This window comes from Cryptomeria japonica, chromosome 3, assembly GCF_030272615.1.
Source record: "Cryptomeria japonica chromosome 3, Sugi_1.0, whole genome shotgun sequence".
Classification (NCBI taxonomy): domain Eukaryota; kingdom Viridiplantae; phylum Streptophyta; class Pinopsida; order Cupressales; family Cupressaceae; genus Cryptomeria; species Cryptomeria japonica.
The window spans coordinates 730147096-730167026 of NC_081407.1; the positions used below are offsets into that span (position 1 = coordinate 730147096).

The 19931-nt window shown below is 36.9% G+C and overlaps 1 protein-coding gene and 1 long non-coding RNA gene across 7 annotated transcripts in view; one reads left to right on the forward strand and one right to left on the reverse strand.

Moving 5' to 3' along the window:
• The window catches only part of LOC131032478 (uncharacterized), a 155003-nt gene that overhangs the window by 104196 nt on the left and 30876 nt on the right, over positions 1 to 19931 (forward strand). The gene's annotated exons all lie outside the window — the stretch shown is intronic.
• The window catches only part of LOC131032477 (DNA-directed RNA polymerases IV and V subunit 2), a 164601-nt gene that overhangs the window by 77610 nt on the left and 67060 nt on the right, over positions 1 to 19931 (reverse strand). For 5 of the 6 annotated variants that reach the window (XM_057963463.2, XM_057963462.2, XM_057963461.2 and 2 more), the window contains one exon: positions 11970 to 12188. In XM_057963463.2, coding sequence (XP_057819446.1) covers positions 11970 to 12188 — 219 coding nt within the window. The remainder of the gene's footprint in view (positions 1 to 11969; positions 12189 to 19931) is intronic. The other variant, XM_057963464.2, reaches the window with a different exon arrangement.

Genomic DNA, 19931 nt, shown 5'->3' on the forward strand with positions numbered 1-19931 from the left:
CATTAGTTAGAGCGCATACTGCAATCAGTAAGAAGAGTGGCAATGAAAAATGATCTCCATAGGAAACTTGAAGGACAAAACAAGATTATCTGACTGATGAAGACCAAGAGCATTGAAACACCCTTGTTTAGGAGGATTGGAGGCAAACAACTATGTTTGATTGGTAAGCAAAGTTTCGATCTTCGAAGTTAAGTGTTTTTCATCTACACCTTTCAATGTGGTTGCATCTTATCAAAGAACTCCAAATCTACCAGATAGACAATCTGGATTGATCGGCATAATTTCGTACTAAATAATGTCTTGCCCTTGCAAAGATGTATTGTATTAATTGGGAAATGGTAAATTGGCATTCAAAATAGACATTAACTGAATGCTGAGGAGAAAAGTGAGTACTCCAAGATAAATAAAATTAAAAGATTGTCAAGGGAACAAGGAGAAAAGCGAGTACTGCAACATAAATAAAATTAAAAGATTGTCAAGGGAACACGAAGAAAAGTGAGTACTCCAAAGCAAAGGAGCATTAACCGAAACTTTTAAGTGGCCAAGGAAAGCAGACAACACTGATGACTTGAGGACTAAGGCAGTCTTTGAAGCACAGCTTGACAAGAAGAAATAGTTGGAATGTCAGTTAAGTATCGTCTACTGAAGATGCAACCAAGGATGAGAGTAGGCTAGTGGCGTCTGATAAAGGATGTGATCCTAAGTTGTGTCCAGCAAGAGACATAATAAGAGGCAGATGAGAAAAAATGACATTGTCAGGTTACTGGTGATGAGAATTCCATCACTAAGATGGTTTTTGTGGGATTAATTATGCTGCAAACAGGAATGGTACTTCTTAGAGAGGGGTAGTCCCATCTAATAGAGAGAAGGTTGTAAAAGAATACCCTTAGGCATTGAATAAGAGACCACAGTTGTGTGTTGTAGGGGGGGCATCAGTTATGTAGATTCTCTAAATAACTTCAAGGTTGCAAGGAGGATTCTTGTGAATCAAGCAAAATATTCCTGTAGTGATTCAAGAGTCCCCTTGCAAAATTCTTGCCCACCTTTGGACATCCATCTTTTCCCTTTTTTCCCTGTATGTCTTTGATACAGATTTCCATTGGACATCCAGACCTCCACTCCAATGTCCACTTTCACACTGAATCCCCATAAAAGGTTCCTAACACTTTTTCCTACTCATTTCTTCTTGTATGGAGTTCCAACTAACTTCCAAACATCCCATCCTAATGTCCTATCCCACATATTTTCCCTGCATTTCTCCATTACGACTCTTGTGCTCATTTCATCCAAACATCCCATTCTAATGTCCTATCCCACATCTTTTCCCTGCATTTCTCCACTATGCCTCTTGTGATCATTTCATCCCTTTTTGCAAAGTTTAAATAAACTTTAGACTTCCATGCCCAAATCCAATTCTGACCTTTGGCCCTGATCCAAAACCCTACATGTCCATTTCTCGCATCTTGTTCTACTCCCTACATTTCTTCATGCTCACCTCTGCCACTCCCCCAAATCTTCCCAAAAGCACATTGCCCCATTGCAAATGGGGACGCCTTTGTTTTTGCTTTCCTTGGTTGTTTTGCCTAGGCATTGCCTTAGGTGTTGGCTTAGGTTTGCAGGCTCGGCAGTAGTCTCTTAGTTTCCAAGTTGTGGTAAGATAGGTAAATGTTGAATAGTAATAAGGCCAAGGTTGTGTTAAGCATACTCAAACCCAGTGCATGAAATTTAGAGTTGAAATGTCACTGAATGAGACACCATGAATTTTTGAAATGCATTTAGGGATGATCCATTCGTAGAGGATTGCATCAAGTTCATAAGGAAAGGTGGAAGAAGTGGGTCTTGAAAACGTGAATTTCAACTTAGGCTCCGAATGTCAAAATCATGTAAACTATGTGTGAGCACTGCACAAGCTTGCCAACTGTGCATGAGCACTGCACAAGCCCACCAACCATACATGAGCACTACACAAACCCGATTTTTGCACATGAGGACCCCTAAATCCCAATTTTGTACATGAATAGGGAGAAATCCCAAAATTTTACATGGGTGATGCTATCTTCGAGGTTGCAAAGGTGAGAAGGTGAGAAAGGTGGCATTGATGGTGTGCAATTTTAACCTTGAAGCAAGTTTTGCACAATTGAATCAATGACTTTGTGCAAGGATGAACTTCTAACTTTGAAAGTGTGCATAAGAGTCTTCAAAATCAGATTTCATACATGATAGCTTGCAAACCCCGGTTTTGTGCAAGGCAAGGATGAAACTCCAATTTTGTACATGAGGTCCTCAAAATCCCTCAATCAAAAGGTGAGATCCCTAAATCTTACATGGAGGTAGGGAAATTCCTAAATCTTGCATAACGTGCCTCAAAACCCGATTCCATGCTTGAATGACTTAAACCGCCCCAAAACCCTTGTGCTAATGCCTTCTATGTTTTCAAGAAATCATTGAGTTAAGGGTCAAAAATTTCAAGGCAAGTTGAGGAAATGATTAAGTTTGACATCTAACAATCAATCCATGAAGTGGTAAAAAGTCTGAAATCCTACATGAGCATGCCAATTTTTTAAATTTCTTGCATGAGCATGACAAAAATCCAAAATCCTACATGAAGGCATCAAAAGTCTCAAATCATACATGAGGGCTGATGAAACCAGAAATTGTGCATTAAGGCATGAAATTTCCAAAAATAAGACGTGAATGTTTGCTTGTTTGAGTCGGCTACCTTATAGTGCAAGGCATGTAGAGAGTGGTTTAATGCTTTAAGCTTGATGATGGCCTACCTTGAGGAAGATGATAAACTCTTTAACCGTTTCAAATTTATTAAAATTTGTAAAAATTTGGAGGGCTTGGATGTAAGAAATTACATTCAAGACAGGACTCGAATTCACCTTCGACTTCCTGGAGGGCTTGGAACCAAGATGGGTTCCAAGAAGGCAAGCCTCACGATCGCCTAAGGACATATCTTCGTATGGCATTCGTATCCTTTTTGATTGATGAGAATTGTGATTATGTAATTAAGCATTTTAAAATTAGATTGCAAGTTAAATTAGTTTATATATATATATATATATATATATGTTGTATTCTAACAATCTGTTTTGCAGGATAGTGATCTCTAACTAGTAGGGACATTACAGAGCTCTAATTCATAAGCTACCCCACCAACTCTCCTCAAGACCTTGTAAGGTCCATAGAACCGGGGTTTGAGTTTTTCTGCCCCAATTGCTTTGATTGATGATTGTTTGTAAGGTTAAAACCGCAAAAACACCAAGTCTCCTTCAAATGACCTCTCCATAGAGTTCCTATCAGCATATAGTTTTTGCTGATTTTGGGCATGATGGAGGTTCTCCTTGAGGGAATTCATGATGTCGATATTTTGCTGGACAAAATCTTTAGCTCCACATACTTTGTTGTCTTGGGTAAGGGCCCCAAATGATGTGGCTTCATACACATACAATGCCTTGAATGGGCTCATCCTTGTAGACATGCGATGAGAGGTGTTATAACAATACTCTCTAAGGTGTAGCCATTTAATCCATGCTTTTTGTGGTCCTGTAACATAGTTCCTTAGATATCCCTCTATCCATTTGTTGACAATCTCTATTTGCCCATCCGTTTGTGGATAGTAGCTAGTGCTAGGTGTAAGTTTTGTTCTCACTAACCGGAAAAGTTCTTGCTAGAATTGACTAAGAAAACAGTTGTCCCTATCACTGACTATGTTCTTGGGCAACCCATGGAGTCTAAAAAATCTCTTTAAAAAACACTTATGGTATTTGAACTGCTTTGTAATCTGTAAATATTGCAAAGAAATTAGCATACTTTGTAAGTCTATCTACTATCACATAAATGCAATCCTTACCATGCACCTTGGGTAGACCTATTATAAAATCCATGGAAATGCTTTCCCACTTCTAGTTTGGAATGGGTAGTGGGAATAATAGACCTACTAGCTGGTCCTATTCAGTCTTATTTTGTTGGCATGTCATACATTCTTGCACATACTTAAGGACATCCTTCTTTAAGCCCTTCCATGAACATCTTTCCCTAATCTATTTGTATATCTTGTAGTAACCCTGATGCCCTGCCAAGGGATTGTCATGATATTCCTTCAAGACTTTACTTTTTATCCTTGAATGTGATGGAAGGTATACTCTACCTTTGCATAAGACAATGTCTTCACATACCTTATATTCATCATTTTGCATCTTTCCTTCTAATATTTCATTGGCTTCGGGATCTTTGGCATATTCTACAATGATGTCATTCCTCCACCCTTTTGAAATGCTAGTAATGGTGTTTACGTAGGGTCGCCTTGATAGTGCATCTTCTACCACATTATCGGATCCTTTCACATAGTCAATGTCAAAATCATAAGCTTGATTCTTACTTACCCATTTTTGTTGGTGATCATTCAAATCCTTTCCATTCATAAAGTAGCGCAAACTATTGTGGTCTATCTTGACATGGAATTTCCCACATAATAGATATTGTCTAAACTTAGCTAAGGCATGCAAGATGGCTAGCAATCTCTTTATCATAAATCAAGTAGTGTCTTTCAACTTCTGTTAGCTTCTTGCTTTCAAATGCTATAGGATGTTTCCTTTGCATGAGGATTGCTCTAATTCCTTCCCCCAAAGCATCACATTGTAATTCGAATGGTAGGGTGAAATCAAGAATAGCTAGAACTTGGCATGAACTCATGGTTTCTTTCAACTGCTCAAATGCTTGTTGTGCTTTATCATTCCACATGAGGGCTCCTTTCTTAGTCAGGTCTATGAGAGGGGCTGCAATTTTGGAGAATGCCTTAACAAAGCGCCTACAATAGCTGCATAATCCCACAAACCCCCTAAGTTGGGTCAAGGTTTTGGGCATGGATCCCTCCTTAATAGCTTTGATCTTCTTCTCATCAACGCTCACACCATCTTCATTAATCTTATGGCCTAAGTAGAGCATTTCCCTCATGCCAAACTCACATTCTAATACCCTAGCCTATAGGGATTTTGTCTCTAATATGCTTAGGACCTCTTCAATGTGTTGGAGATGCTCCTCCCAAGTTTTGTTGTAAATGAGAATGTCATCAAAGAATACAAGGATTTCCTCAATTGTTGACGGAAGATATGGTTCATACAGAAATGGAAAGTAGCTAGTGCATTTGTAAGGCCAAAGGCATGACTAAAAATTCAACATGCCCATAATCGCACCTGAAGGTTGTCTTGGGTACATCTTCCTTCCTCATCCTTATTTGATTGTAAACTGACCGTAAATTGATTTTTGAGAAATACTGTGCTCCATGAAGCTCATCAATCAACTCATCTATCCTTGGTATAGGGTACCTTTTCTTGAATTTTTTGTTGAGACCTCGATAATCTATGCATATTTTCATAGTGTCATCCTTCTTCTTGACTAGAACAACTAAAGATGCAAAGGGGTTGCAGCTTGGTTGAATGTGCCCCATTTCTGTAGCTCTTTGATAGTTTTCGCGATCTCTTCCTTGAATCTTCAAGGATGCCTGTAGGGAGTGGTAATCACTGGTTTGGCTCCTTTGAGTTCTATGGAGTGTTCAAACCCTCTCCTTGGTGGAATTCCAGGTGGGATATCTTCAGAGACCTTATGCTTTCTCAAAATGGGTTGGATATCTATATGAATCATTGGTTTACGGGGGGAAGATTTGTCTAGGACCACACATTGTGCAATCCATTCCCCTTGTTCATGTTGAATGATTATTTCTGTGCTTTTGCATGAAACTACTCTTGGAGCTCCATTTAGTAGTCCCTTCAATGTTACCTCACGTCCATCATGCTGGAAGCATAACTCTAGATTTGGAAGATCCATGGTGAAACGCCCCAAGTAGTAGATCCAAGGTGTCCCAAGTATTACATCATTTCCCAATGTTACTACATAGAAGTTTCCTTGTATGATCTCCCACATTAATTTCTACTTGGGGAATCATTGTGGTGCAATGTGCTATGGCTCCATCTGCTAAGACCACCTTGAACCCTTTAAATTCTTTGGTCTTCAGCTTCCTTTTTGCCACTAAATTCTGATTTATGAAATTGTGCGAGGCCCCAATGTCCACCAAAGCAATTACTTTTTGCCCTTTCAGAGTCCCTTTAAGTCTTAAAGGTCTATGTTCATGTTCATGTGAAATAACTACTAATGTCCCATGCTCTTCCTCTTTGAACCTTGCGGTTTTGTGTAAACTCCCTTTAGTTCCCTCATCTTCGGTTCCTTCTATTTGATGCATTTGACCTCTTTTACATTGATGGTCAGGCCTCCGTGGTTCATTGCATTTGAAATATAGATTCTTCCTTCTTAAGTCTTCTCTTTCGCCTAGGCCATATTTTGTTTGGCATCTATGTCCAAGCTTCCATAACTCTTTGCAGAAATAGCATGGTATCTCTTTCTCTTTATAGTCTTCATTTCTACGAGGATTCTTTGGGTATGCTTTGGATACCATATATTTTGATTTTTCCTTGGAGTAGTTGGCTTCAACCTTAATGGCCCTTTGTATTGCTTCACCCAAGCTTTGAGGATCCAAGGGATTTACTATTTTTTAAATTAACTCCTTGAGTCCTTCCACAAATAGATAGGTAAGCCTTCCTTGAGGGTCATTGGGAACCATAACTGCTAATCTTTGAATATCATTGGCATAATCTTCTACAGTTCCTTGTTGAGTGAGTAGAGTTAATTCCTTCAAGTACCATTCAGGGTGCCTTTGATTGAATCTCTTGATGAGCCTTTGAGTGAATTCACTGTAGGTGGTGATGTTTTGATGACCTTGAGTGATAAGGTCATGATGCCACCAATTGTGTGTTGTTCCGACTAGATGAAGAGTAGAAAACTATGGCTTTTTCCTTCGTCATAGAACTTAGCGATAGATATGTGTTTAGTTTTTGAACCCATGACTAGGCGGTAAAATTTTCTTGAACCATCAAAGTAGGGCAAGGACATTTTACTTATCCTTGCCTTGAGATCTTTGTCATTGTGTCTTCTTCTTCTATTGGGGTTAACTTATGTCTTGACCTCGTAGTACTCCTTGAAGGGAATACGTCCTTGTACTTCGGGATCCAATCTTGCATAGATTTCTACTAGTTCTTCTATACTTTCAGTTATTGGTTCTTCTTCATCGGGCATAGGTTCTTCTCTAGGCAAGAATGATGGCTTTTTCGGAATGATTGGAGTGGGAATCTCTTCCATGATTCGGATTAGCTCTTGTATTGTTGTTGTTCATGCTTTGGATAGCTCGAAGGATCAATTGGTTTGTTTTCTCAAATTTGTCATTGGTCTACTTCATGAATGTTCTTAGTTCATTTACCAATTGTTCTGCCATGGCTGAATGGCCATTTCTACGTTGATAAGTTTGCATTAACTGGGTTCCCACAAGATGGCATGATACTTAGCTCTGATACCACTGTGATGTTCCCTAAAAGGAACCTCCTTCCTTGATTGATTGATGAAATGTAAAGTGAAGATAACACTCCCAATATAAGTCGATCTTGAAGATTATTATAATTTGAAAATGAATGTTCTTTATATACAATATAAATGCATACTACATATATCGAGTCTTCAAAAGTAAGACCAATCCGATGTTTGTTTCAGACTGTCACTAACTTATCCAGACTCATTGGACTGTGGCAGCGATGTGATTCTTGTCTCACTCTATGTATTGCTGGTACTGAGTGTACCCTCCCTTCTTACCCCTTAGATACAGATCGGTCTTTGTCTTGAATTCTTTGGCAGCAAAGTTGATTTTTTTGAATCTTTCACTAGTTAACCCGTAACCTCTAAATTCCTCCCTTCCTTTATTTGACACGACCTCCTCTCCTTAAGTACCCTATAAATGGATACATCCTTTTGTTAACAACGTTCGGCCACACCTTTTAGTGTTAGGAATAATTAAAGTTTCTTAATTCGTGCCCTTTCATCACCACGTGTTTCTTAAGCAAATTGTGGTTCTTCTCCCTTAATTGCACTAGTTCCTTTATCATCGCTAATCCATTTTCTTTAATCGAATTGCTTATCAAATTGTTACTCTTCTCCCTTAGTCATTGTTGTCAACTTGTCCTCCTCAATCTACAGGAATCGCTGTTATTAATACAGTGACCATGCGTTAGGCAGCAACTGTCCAATTTTGTCTCTTAGAGACTTTACGAAATTGGTTTGCAGGCTACAAGGGAACATCACAGACTCTATCAAGGCCATTAAGGAAAGATTGAGAAAAGGAGAAAACAAAAATCAGTTGAAAGAAGAGAACCGGCAATTGAAAGAATACATAAAACACTTGATGAACCCCATTCGTCAATGAAAAAAATAACAAAAAATAACAATAAGAAAGCATGAGCAAATGAGCTCTCAATTCCTCTTTTTATATTTTCAGAAGGAACTTTCCTGAAGAGACCTTTAATATTACACTTAAATTATTTCATTTAAACACAATTTTAAAGTGACTTTTAATATTTCCCTTTAAAATCACTCAATTCACTTTATAAAATTAATTAAAGTCATATGTAAAATTTGCTTTATTGAACAACATTATTTAATTAATTTAATTATTCCCTGATATTGCTTGAAATTAGCCTTCAAGAATTAAAAAGGCTAAATGGTTCATTTTTGGCTACTCCTCGAAAGAGGACATTACACGGTAACCCATTATAATAGACATCACTCCTGGAAGTAATGATCTACCATGGGCTTAAACTAAAAACATCATTCATTACTAATTTAGGAGTAATAGATTAGTTTGTAAGCGTCTCGTGATTTAGCAATACAACCAAGAAAGAATCTTCAATGATTCATAATTGATCTTACCTTTAGGTATCATGTTTTGCATATCCACATCTCATGGTTGTGCAATGATGTGCTCAGCATCATAATAAGAGGTCTCATGTGCAATAGATTAGTCTTTGGTCTAGTGATAGCCTTTGGGACTAAGCACACACAAGGTGCTACTATAGCATTTTCAATTTGTTCATCTTGAGTTGTGATTGATCATGCTAAAGATACCTCTAGAGAAGCCCTACTTGTCTCTAACTAAGCCTGAAGCGAAGAAGAGATTACCCACTATAAACATGGTAAGCCCTTCTCGATTAGAACTATGTTGCTCGAAATTTGACACCCTAGTGCTCAAAAATGGTTTGGCTTTAGGGATTTAGGAACCTAAAACTTTGAGCACCAACATATTGGATCCACCATAATAACAAGAAAGTAGATTTTCGTATGCTAAATCCAATGTCTATCCCCACTCTAGAAAAACCTTAGATTTTGAAAAAGATGAAATTGAGAGCTCCACAAAAAATGAAATGTCCCAAACTAATTTTGGCTTAATTTTGTCAAACAGTTTGCTTGAATAGAACAGAAGTATTGTTTGCAGATTCGCATAGTTATGGTTTATACAAAAATGTTAATGAATTTGTTCACAAATTGACACAATGACATTAAAATACTTCTATTGAAATTCAAGAGGACAAGAGTTGAAACAGGACTAATTTTTGAGATTAAATCAGTACATTGGCATAGCATTTTAACATTCAAAAATACATAAGGAATGTATATATTTCTCCTGACCTCAACATAGATTCAAGCTGGTAATATAATTACTGATAGCCACTTCTCAGTTGATGAACTCCCACACATCAATATGTCCAGCATTATATGCTGCAGCATAGACTGGCATAGACCCTCGTCTGGTGTTTCCAAATGATGATCAGCATCTGTATATCAAAGGTAAATAAAGCTCATGTATTTGTAAGAAAATAATGGTGGGCAGACTAACACCATTCCAACTTCATAATAGTCTCAGATTGTTCAAGCCACTGAAAGAGTGCTCTAAGAGAAACCCAAGACAAGCAAGGATACGAAAGGGTGAGTGACGGCTAAGAATTTCTTGGTTGACTCCTTATTCAAGCTGCTCCTGCCCTGATGTCCCACTCAGAATCCAAAATTGTTGCACATATTACCATGTTGGATGAGCACATAAACTTACGCATCATCCACTCTCTTATGCTTTTCCCCACTACTCACTCACAAGCATTTTCATCACCAAGAATCCCAACAGCAACTCAAAAGAAAAGCGCTAGCTATAATACCCACAACTCTTAAGAATATTTCTTCAGATAGCGTTAAACTCCCTAATATTCACCCTTGTATTTATCCTTAGATAGCTCTTCATCATCCATAGCCGCAACAAGAGTAATGATAACATTTTGACCCAAAGCTCCTTTTTGGCTCACAACTTGCTCCCCAAACTGAAGTCTAGATTCAATCTCTTGCTCCACCCCATAACTTGACCCTCTGCTTGTGCTCACGCCTTCACAAATATGAAATAAAATATCCCACGCTAGAAGCAAAGGCTTACAGTAATAACTGGCAAATAATGTTCGTATGGCTTCTCTGTTTTAATAAATATTTGCAACCTTCAAATCTTAAATTAACCAATATAAAAAGCATCACGCCAATATATCCAGCAATAATTATACTTATCACACTTTAATCATCGAACTTTGATTTCACATAAATACATCAAAATAGTTCAGCACTAATATAAATGAAGCTTTTGTAAAATCAAATTCCCTATTTTAAACCCCACAATTGCTCATGCCAAGGTGTCCAAGCCAATAGCGAAATAAATTTCAATGCTTGTACAAATTTATCTCAGAATGAGACTTCAGAATTTTGTTACACTTATCTGAAAATAAAGGAAGAAATATCTGAAATGATATTGCAAAAGCCTCTATTAGATTCCTAATCAAAATTTAAAACAATCTTAACAATGTAGCACAACTGTGAATCCACAAAGCATCAAAACAGATATTTTAATGTAGGAGAAACTTTAAATAGCTTACTACAAAAGCATCAAAACAGAAATGTATAAAATTCAAAACTACATCGATGACAATTTGGGACTGCATCCTTTGTGTTGAATTTGACAATTCCAACTGGTGTAGAATAAATAAAAGAAGACCTTTATGAATAACAAAATTGCTACAAAATTTGTGCAAAGCCCTCCCCAATCCCCATTAAACTCCAACGGTTCCATGTAACTTACAAAAGAAATTATGGAAAAGATATCATTAAATTGCTTTTCTAGAAAAAGAATCACTTTTCCTTACAAAGCCATTAAGATAGATAAATCGAATAGTACCATTGCTATGAATATCTGTTCACAAGCACAAGGAAATCTTCAAAATTAATATTAATTGTCAATTGTTTCCCTTGATACATCATTTCCATTTGTTCGGGTTGCTCATCCAACTGGGGGTTACCCGAAGGTGTCCCATCAAACCAGTTTACCCTTGCAATCTTAGTTGTCCAAGCAAACCCCTCACAACATTCCTAAGTTATCCAAGCCTCATCTCGAAGGAGGTTGGTGAACCAACCGTTGCTTATTGAAATAGTCTAGTTCTCATCTCCTCGTGGCTCACTGAACTCTGCAGGCTGGCATTAATTAACCTATGGCGAATAATTAATCGAACTGCTAGAATAAAGGGGGGCTGGGAGATATACTGCATCTAGGAGCGGGCTGTAGTGTCACAATCTAGCTATTTCAGATTGGTGGCCATATAGAGAAAAAAGTTAAAACCTATAAGAAACTTGAAGCATTCATTCATAATAAAAATATTCTCTTGCAAGAATGCCAAATTCAAAATTTGTACCCTGAATCATCGACCGTACAACACAACCAACAGTCAACAGCTGTTTTGGCAGGTGTACATCCTGATGATGAATCACGGAGTGTGATTCGAAACATTGATGATAAAAAAATTGCACACAATCTAATCCAGAAGCATCAAGAAATTATAGGTGTACATATTATCAACTATTACTATTAGATCCTGATTGTCAATTTTTATGTGTGCAAACCACAGGAGAAAAGGTAGAAATTAGAACATATATGACCTGGTTTTGTTTTATGAAAGGAAAGATATCCTTTACTATCTGAAAATGAAAGAAACAAAGGTATCATAGCAAACCTTTTCGTGCCCTTTTATAATAAAATACCCTCCAACATCAAACATACAATCAGCCTCTTTAAGCAAGTCTTTAGAGTTTAGACTGCTTAAGTAGCAAAGTTGTGATTTCACCATGATAGGAATTCGGCCAACTGGAACTGTTTTCTTTTGCACTTCTGCATTTTTCGTGAATGAACTTGAACTGCTCTTTGACTTGTCATTTGTTTCCTGGAAATAAAGCTGCAATTATTACAACAGTACTCAAGTCCAACACAATAAAGATAATGCCCAAGAACTTATGATCAAAGTGGTTATTGGTGAGTCCAAAAAAAAAAATTCAAAAAGGGTAACAAGATTCATTCCAGCTCAGTTCATTGATTTGTCCATCTACATTTAAACATGGACCTTAAATACAATGATTTATATCCAATTTTTCATTTACTGATTAGAAATCAACAGCAATGATTGCCAACGAGAACAATATGAGATATTTCACTTGAAAAGGAAAAATTGAATAAATTTGTAGAAGTAGGGCATCATTTATCACTTTCTGATCTGATAGCCACCCTGAGACTCTGAGAGAGAAGATTTATAAAGATCATGAAATATGATATTTTCCTTTGAACAGGAAAAAAAAGTAGAGAAATGTAGGTTCAAACTTAAGTAGTTTTTGAATGATGCAATTTTTAAATGATCTAAAGTGCAATAAACAAAAAACACACATTTTAAATATCTCCAAATTTGAAACATTTGACATCAAAATATGAGGTACCTTACTCCTAAGTTTAAATTTGGAGGAAACTTTAACTATTTATAGAGCTTTTATTTGCTAATCCATTTGTTTTACCTAGAAAACAAATATCCATACACTTAGTGACTTCATTTCCCAACCTCTGTAAATTTCCATGTTAAGCTGGTAGCAAAGGAGGATTCAAACGATAAATAATGGACTAAACTTAATTCAGTCACAAAACTTCATCCCTTAAAGCAATGGGTAGATCAAGTAAATGTTCTGGTTTCCAACTGTTATGTAGATCTTGTGCTGATTAAGTATTTGAAATCTGCTTACTCAGAAATGAAATAATAGAATCAAGTTACAGAATTATTTTGTAAAAGTTTCACTGTCCTTATCACTGGCGAAAAAATTAAGTTAAATGTAAACGATTTTTCCACCTAAAACTGTAAGAAAAACACGTAGTTGCCAGGAAACCCCATTCTAGAAACGTGGACCACCTACCCATCCCTTTACCCGAAATTTCTAGTGACTATAAATGAATGAAGCTGTAGAAGTAGGCATCTTTTATCACTTTCTGATCTAATAGCCACCCTGAGACTCTAAGAGTGAATATTTATAAAGATCATGATATGTGATTTTTAACTTTGAATTGGAAAAAACAGGTAAGTGCAGCTCCATACTTATGTAGTTTTTGAATGATACAATTTTAAGATGATCTTAAGTGCAATAAAACAAAAAACACACATTTTAAATATTTGCAAATATCCAACATTTGACATCAAAATATGAGGTACCTTAAAGCTAAGTTTAGATTTGGGGGAAACTTTAAATATTTATGGATTAATTTTATCCGTAGAGCTTTTATTTGCTAATCCATATGTTTTATCTAGGAAACAAATATCCATACCATGGTTCAAAGACTCTGCAAGACTCACCAAACTCTTGAGTCTCTAAGCTGGCCAAGCCCAGTCAACCAGACAGTCGTGCCGAGTCTGGCTAAGTCTTAGAGAGTACTCATTTGAGGCCTGCTCCAAGACATCCGAGCCTTAGGCTCAAACTCCTGAGTCCTGAACTCTTCTGGCACCTAAAAATAACAGAAATAGTGATTGAAATTTCAAATTTCCAGTGTTTGAGAATTATATGACATGTCTGATGTTTGAATTATGACACACTGATAGTCAAATTAGATTTTTATGTTTTCTAAATGCATTGATTTCTTTTCTTTGTCTAATTATGAGGTTGTTTTTCACCAAGTCTGTGCTGAGTTTTTTGCCGAATCTGTGGCAATACTGAGGCCAAGTCAAAATATTGGGCTACTGAGTCGAGTCTGAGTTTGAGTCCGAGTTTTCAAACTATGATCCATACACTTAGTGACTTTATGTCCCTGACTCTATAAATTTTAATTTTAAGCTGATAGAAGAGGAGCTGATTCAAATGATAAACAATGGACTAAAATTCATTAAGTCAGAAATTTCATCATTTACTTGAAATGGATAGATCAAGTAAATGTTCTGGTTTCCAACTGTTACATCGATCTTGTGCTGATTCGGTATTTGAAATCTGCTTATTAAGAACTGAAATAATAGAATACGTTACAGAATTATTTTGTAAAAGTTTCAATATCCTTATCTCTGAGGGAAAAGTGTTAAAAATTGTAAGAAAAATGCATAGTTGCCAAAACCCCATTCTAGAACGTGGACCACCTATCCATCCCCATACCCACAATTTCTGGTGACTATTAGTATATATATAGCCATCTCCTTCATCAATTAGTAGCATACCCAAATTTGACTGGTTTCCTCATCCCCATAACAATATTGGTACCCCATGTCTTATAGTAACTATGGAAAAATGTAATTGATAATGGAGGTTATTTCCTTACCATGGAGTTTAATACTCGAAATTGATTATCAATCCAATTCAAAAAACAACTCAATCAATAAAACAGCCCAATCAAAGGAAATGAAGCTACTCCCCAACAACTCCTCAATTAGAAAATGGAGTGAATATTTAAGAAGGCTTTGATAATAATTAAATATATAAAGAAACTTTAATTCATACAGAAGAAAAGATGCTAGAATCATGTGGCAGCTAGCAAATGTGTCATTTGAAATGTCATAAATAATCAACTCAAATTGTTGTGGTAGAGATCAAATACTTGAAAGAATCCTACATAAAGTGGATTTCAGACAATGAAACATCAACAGTTCAAAAAGATAGAACCAAAATTCAATCAGCTGTTGAGGTCCAGTAGGATATGCTCGCAGAGGAGAGAGAAGCCAACACCAATTCCTAACATCCACAATGTTCTCCAATGTCTATTTTGTGGGAAGTTCTCAAAATCACATCTTGCAAGTCTCTTTTTGGAGATTTTCATGGTTACATCCCCTCCATCAGGCTAGCTCTATTGGTATTACTTCAGAGTCCCATTAACCAATCTTGGTTATCTATGGGCAATAACATAATTTCTTTATTCCTTTCAAGATCTTGTTCTTGTCCTTGTAAATCATCATATTTTTTGTTCCTAAAATCTGACTCAATCAATTTTCCCATCTCAATCCAGCTCTGCCCCATTCCTTCGGGCAGCAAAATCTCCACCTAAAGAAAAAAATTCCAACAGACGTTTGACCATAGGAAATTCTTTGAAGTTTTGCTCGTAAAACCTGATTCGATAATTTTCATCATCTCAATCCATCTCTTTCCCTGCCAATGTTACCCACCTGCCCTATAAACTACACACATCCTCATAGTACCGTCTTTCCTTTTTACCAATCACATGGAAGAAGCAAAGAGATAGAGCTAAGTTGTGTATACACCATATCAAGCAATTCCTTAATTATTTTCTCAATCTCTTCCCTATGTCTCTTTGGGTGGCAGTAAAGTGTTGGTAAAAACTGGTTTTGCTCCTTCTAGTTTGATAGTGTGCTCAAAACCCCTCTAGAGCTAAGTTGTGTATACCCCATATCAAGCAATTCCTTAATTATTTTCTCAATCTCTTCCTTATGTCTCTTTGGGTGGCAGTAAAGTGTTGGTCAAAACTAGTTTTGCTCCTTCTAGTTTGATAGTGTGCTCAAAACCCCTCTTAGGAGGTAATCACAATGGAATATTGCTGAAAACTAACCTATGCTTGTCTAGAATAGATTAGATATCAATATGAGTGGTCTTACCTTATTTGGGAGAAATTCTATCAATGATTTGCACTATGCTTGCCATTCTACTTGCTTGTGTCTAAATGCCCTCTCCATTCTTGTGGCTGTTATAACGCCTCGAGCTCCATCTAATTGACCTTGTAGAATCACCTCTTTGCCATTATGATGGAAACTTAGCTCCATTTGCTAAAAGCATTGATAGTATCTACCTAGAGAATGTAACTATTGAATGTCCAAAACCACATCCATATCAACCATGCCTACCACAAAGAAATCTTCACTTATTTGGTGTCTTCCCAAAGTGATGTCTAATTGTTGAATTCTTCGTGTACGTGCGGTTGTAATCCGTCAGCCATAACTATCTTAAAACCCTCAAATTTTTCAACCTTTAATTTCATCCTCATCACTAGACCTTCATCAATGACTTATAGTAACACCGCTATCATTTGAGACAGTCACCTTATGACCTTGTAAAAACACCACGAATTCGAAATCTGATTTCATTCAAATCCGTCTCTCCTTTCCTCAATAACATCCATCACCATGACAGAAATTCTTGGAAATTTTGCCACATAGTGCCTCAAATCTCTTAATTCTTTGAAATGCCTCTTCGAATAATTTTGATCAAAGACAGAAATTCTTGGAAATTTTGCCACATAGTGCCTCAAATGTCTTAATTCTTTGAAATGCCCCTTCGAATGCTTTCGATCAAAAGTAGGAATGGACAACTTACCCAACCTCCTTTACAAGTCTTGTTTTTGACATCTGTTGTCTCTCCTAGGCTTATTTCTCAACCTAAGGTTGCAAAAATCCAATAAAGACATGGCTACATGGAATTCCTCTCCCGGTAAAGTCCTCATTTAACCAATCTACCTAACCTCCTTCAGTATTATGTCGGTTTCCTCTTGCTACCTGTTGTGACCATTTCACACATCGCCCCATTGCAAATGGGGACCCCCTCTTTTAGCTTTTGTTTTGCCTGTTCTTCTCTTTGCTTTTAGGGTTTTGAATGAGTGAGTTGTCTGTCTGGGCTAGGACTAAGCCTTAGGGGTGGATATTTTTTAAGCTTAGTCCAGTCAAATTTTGAAAGTTATTAAGCGTCCTTCCGAGGGTTGATTATTGAAGTAAGATAACTCTGTCAGGAAGTCAGATATGTCTTAGGTTAGGTCTAGTCAGGTTTTTTTTGGGGTAAAATTCAAATTTTGTCTAAGTGTTAGCATTTTGAAGATGAAATTGTATATTCTTGCCTAGGTAAATTTTGATCAAATTTCGGAGGCAAGATGATGCTTGAAACAGCAAAAGTGCTCCTGTCCCTCTCCAAGGGACCAGGGCGAATTTCATTCTAAGTGCAATTTCTTATTTTGCGAGGGCTTGCTAACTGATTCCTGGCCTTGAAGATGACCTAACTCTGCCTTGTAGAATGTTTGGAGACCTAAATTTTGAATATTTTAGCCAGAAAGGACAAAAGTGCTCCCGTCCCTCTCCAAGGGACCAGAGCACAAATGTTATTTTATGCATATTTGTCACTGACTTTTCTATTTTGTTTTGTGCAAGGTCAACCGGAATGATAATTGGACATGACTTGATACTTTTGAAGATTTTGAAGGCACAAAAATGGTGAATTTTGAAGGTTAAAGGAAAAAGTGGTCCCGTCCCTCTCCAAGGGACCAAGGCAAAGTGCTCCTGTCCCTCACTGAAGGACAAAGGCGAAAAGGCTTATTGGAGCCATTCTTGACCTTGTTTGGTTAAATTGAGACATCAAAGGCATGGTGGAGGACGAAATGAACATGATAAAGCATCCAGACTTGATTGAAAACAATGAAATGATGAAGTTTTTGCCTAGAAGGTAAAAAGTGCTCCCGTCCCTCACTGAAGGACCAGAGCGCTTTTCTTTATATGCACAATTTTAGACCTTTTTTGGACATTAACTTTTATTCATAGCGTGAAGTAAGATGAAATCTTCCCTAGCAAAGGAATTTCGAGGTGAAAAGTGAGACATTTTGGCTTAGAAGGCAAAAAGTTCTCCCGTCCCTCACTGAAGGACCAGAGCACTGAATTTCAAATTCGCACTATCTTTGCAAGGTTAAAGTGATTTTATGATTTGAAGAGGTTAAGGGAAGCATGTTTTGTCCATTAAATATAATTTAAGTGGTCTACAAAGGAGTAAATCAACCCAAGTGACAAAAGTGCTCCTGTCCCTCACTAAAGGACCATAGCACTTTTTCAAGTTTCTCTTCTTTGTTTGATATTTTATGGCAAAACTTGACTTGGATGGGAAGGACGAATGATGTTTTATGCCTTAGACGCAATTGAGAGGTTTAAAGAACAAAGAAGTATGCCAAGATGTAAAAAGTGCTCCCATCCCTCTCCAAGGGACCAAAGCAAAGTTAATGGCATTCATTATTTTTTACCATATTTGGGCGTTAATATCCTCCAAATCGCATTAGATGCCAAATTGCTAACTTTGGAATATTTGAAAAAATTAATTAAATTGGCATTTAATAAATTAATTTTGGGCCTCAAAAAATCGAATTTCTATTATAAAGGCATTTAAAATTAATTTTTGTGAAATTAAAATTAAAAGTTGAGCGCACAAGGCATTATTTTGCCTTTATTTGACAAGTCGGCCTACTCCTTTTGAGGTTTTATTTATTATTTCACCTTTTATTTGCAAGGTCGGCCTCATGGGTAAGTGGAAGGTGAGCGCTCTATATATTGGAGGTGTTTTTTCACAATTTAAATCATTCATTCATTGTTTTAAAATGCGAAATTCATCTTGAAAGCTATTGGAGAGGAGAATTTCTTGCTAGATCGGAGGATAAATTCCAGATGTTTTGAAGGTATTTGAAGGCGAATTTCCAGATTTTTGAAGAGGAAGGTGGAGTTCTTTTCCAAGCTAAAGGGGGCGCAATTTGTTCAAGAGAGAACTTTGATCTACACTTTGCCTAGCAAAATTCATCTATTTTTACATCATTTCTTAGAGTTAATTCTCAAGAGGAGGTATGGCAAAATCATCTTGACACCCTTATTCAAGGTTTGATTTTTTTTAAGACATTTTTTAGAAAAGTCTAAGTATTGCATGGTTAATTAGGAAATGATAACTCAAGATTTATCATGAAGTTTCCTAATTAAAATCTTGAATCTTCCTTTTAAAGTTTAATTTTTAGATTTCAAGATATATTATTAATTGTGAAATGTTGTGTAGGTATCAAAATGGAGATCCCGGAGTTGGAAAATCAAGCCAGATCAAGGACGGTCTCCTCTAGGGCGATCAAGCAAGGACAAGGGCGACCTCCTCCAGTCAAGCATCGACAAGGATGGCCTTCTTTGGACTAACATCATCAGGATAAGGGCAACTCCAAGGCGAGGTACATCAACATCCTACAAATCAAAGACACAAGGAGTCAAAGCAAGGGTTCGTTGAAAAAGCAGATAGTTCCAGATTAGTTAATTAAAGCTAGCTTCTCAACAACATCAAATTGAATATCTACCAAGCTACAAGTGTCAGACGAGTTGGCATCCTAGTCATCACTTCTCCAGTCGGTGTGGTCCACCTCAGCACATCCAGATTCAATGTACCTAACTCATGGAAGGTGGCACAAACTTCGATGTACCTACCTCGGCTATCCATTGGTCGATTTTTCCAGAGAGGACATGTGTCCAAGCAATACAATTATTTCATTGGTCAAGCATTAAATGTTATGTAATGGTTGTAACAAACCCTAATTAGGGTTTTCATTATTGAATCTTGGCCATTGATCTCGAATTGATCTAAGCCATCGAATTGTATTGAGGGCACTATATAAGCCCTGGCATTTCATTTGTAAAGGCATATAGAAGCAGTTAATAGAAGATAGATAGAGAGTAGTTAGAAGGTGATTAGCTAGTTGATAGAATAGCAATTAGAGTAGAGTAGAGAGAGAAGGCAAAGATTGTTGCCAAGATGTTGTTGTAAGAGACTTGTAACTTCATTGAAGAAATGGTGAAATTTATGGGTCGATTCGACAATTTGCATGGTCTTTATACTTCTTATATTTGATTTCATGTTATTAGATGAGTGGAAGAAATGTGCTTGATTGATGGTGGAATTCGTATATC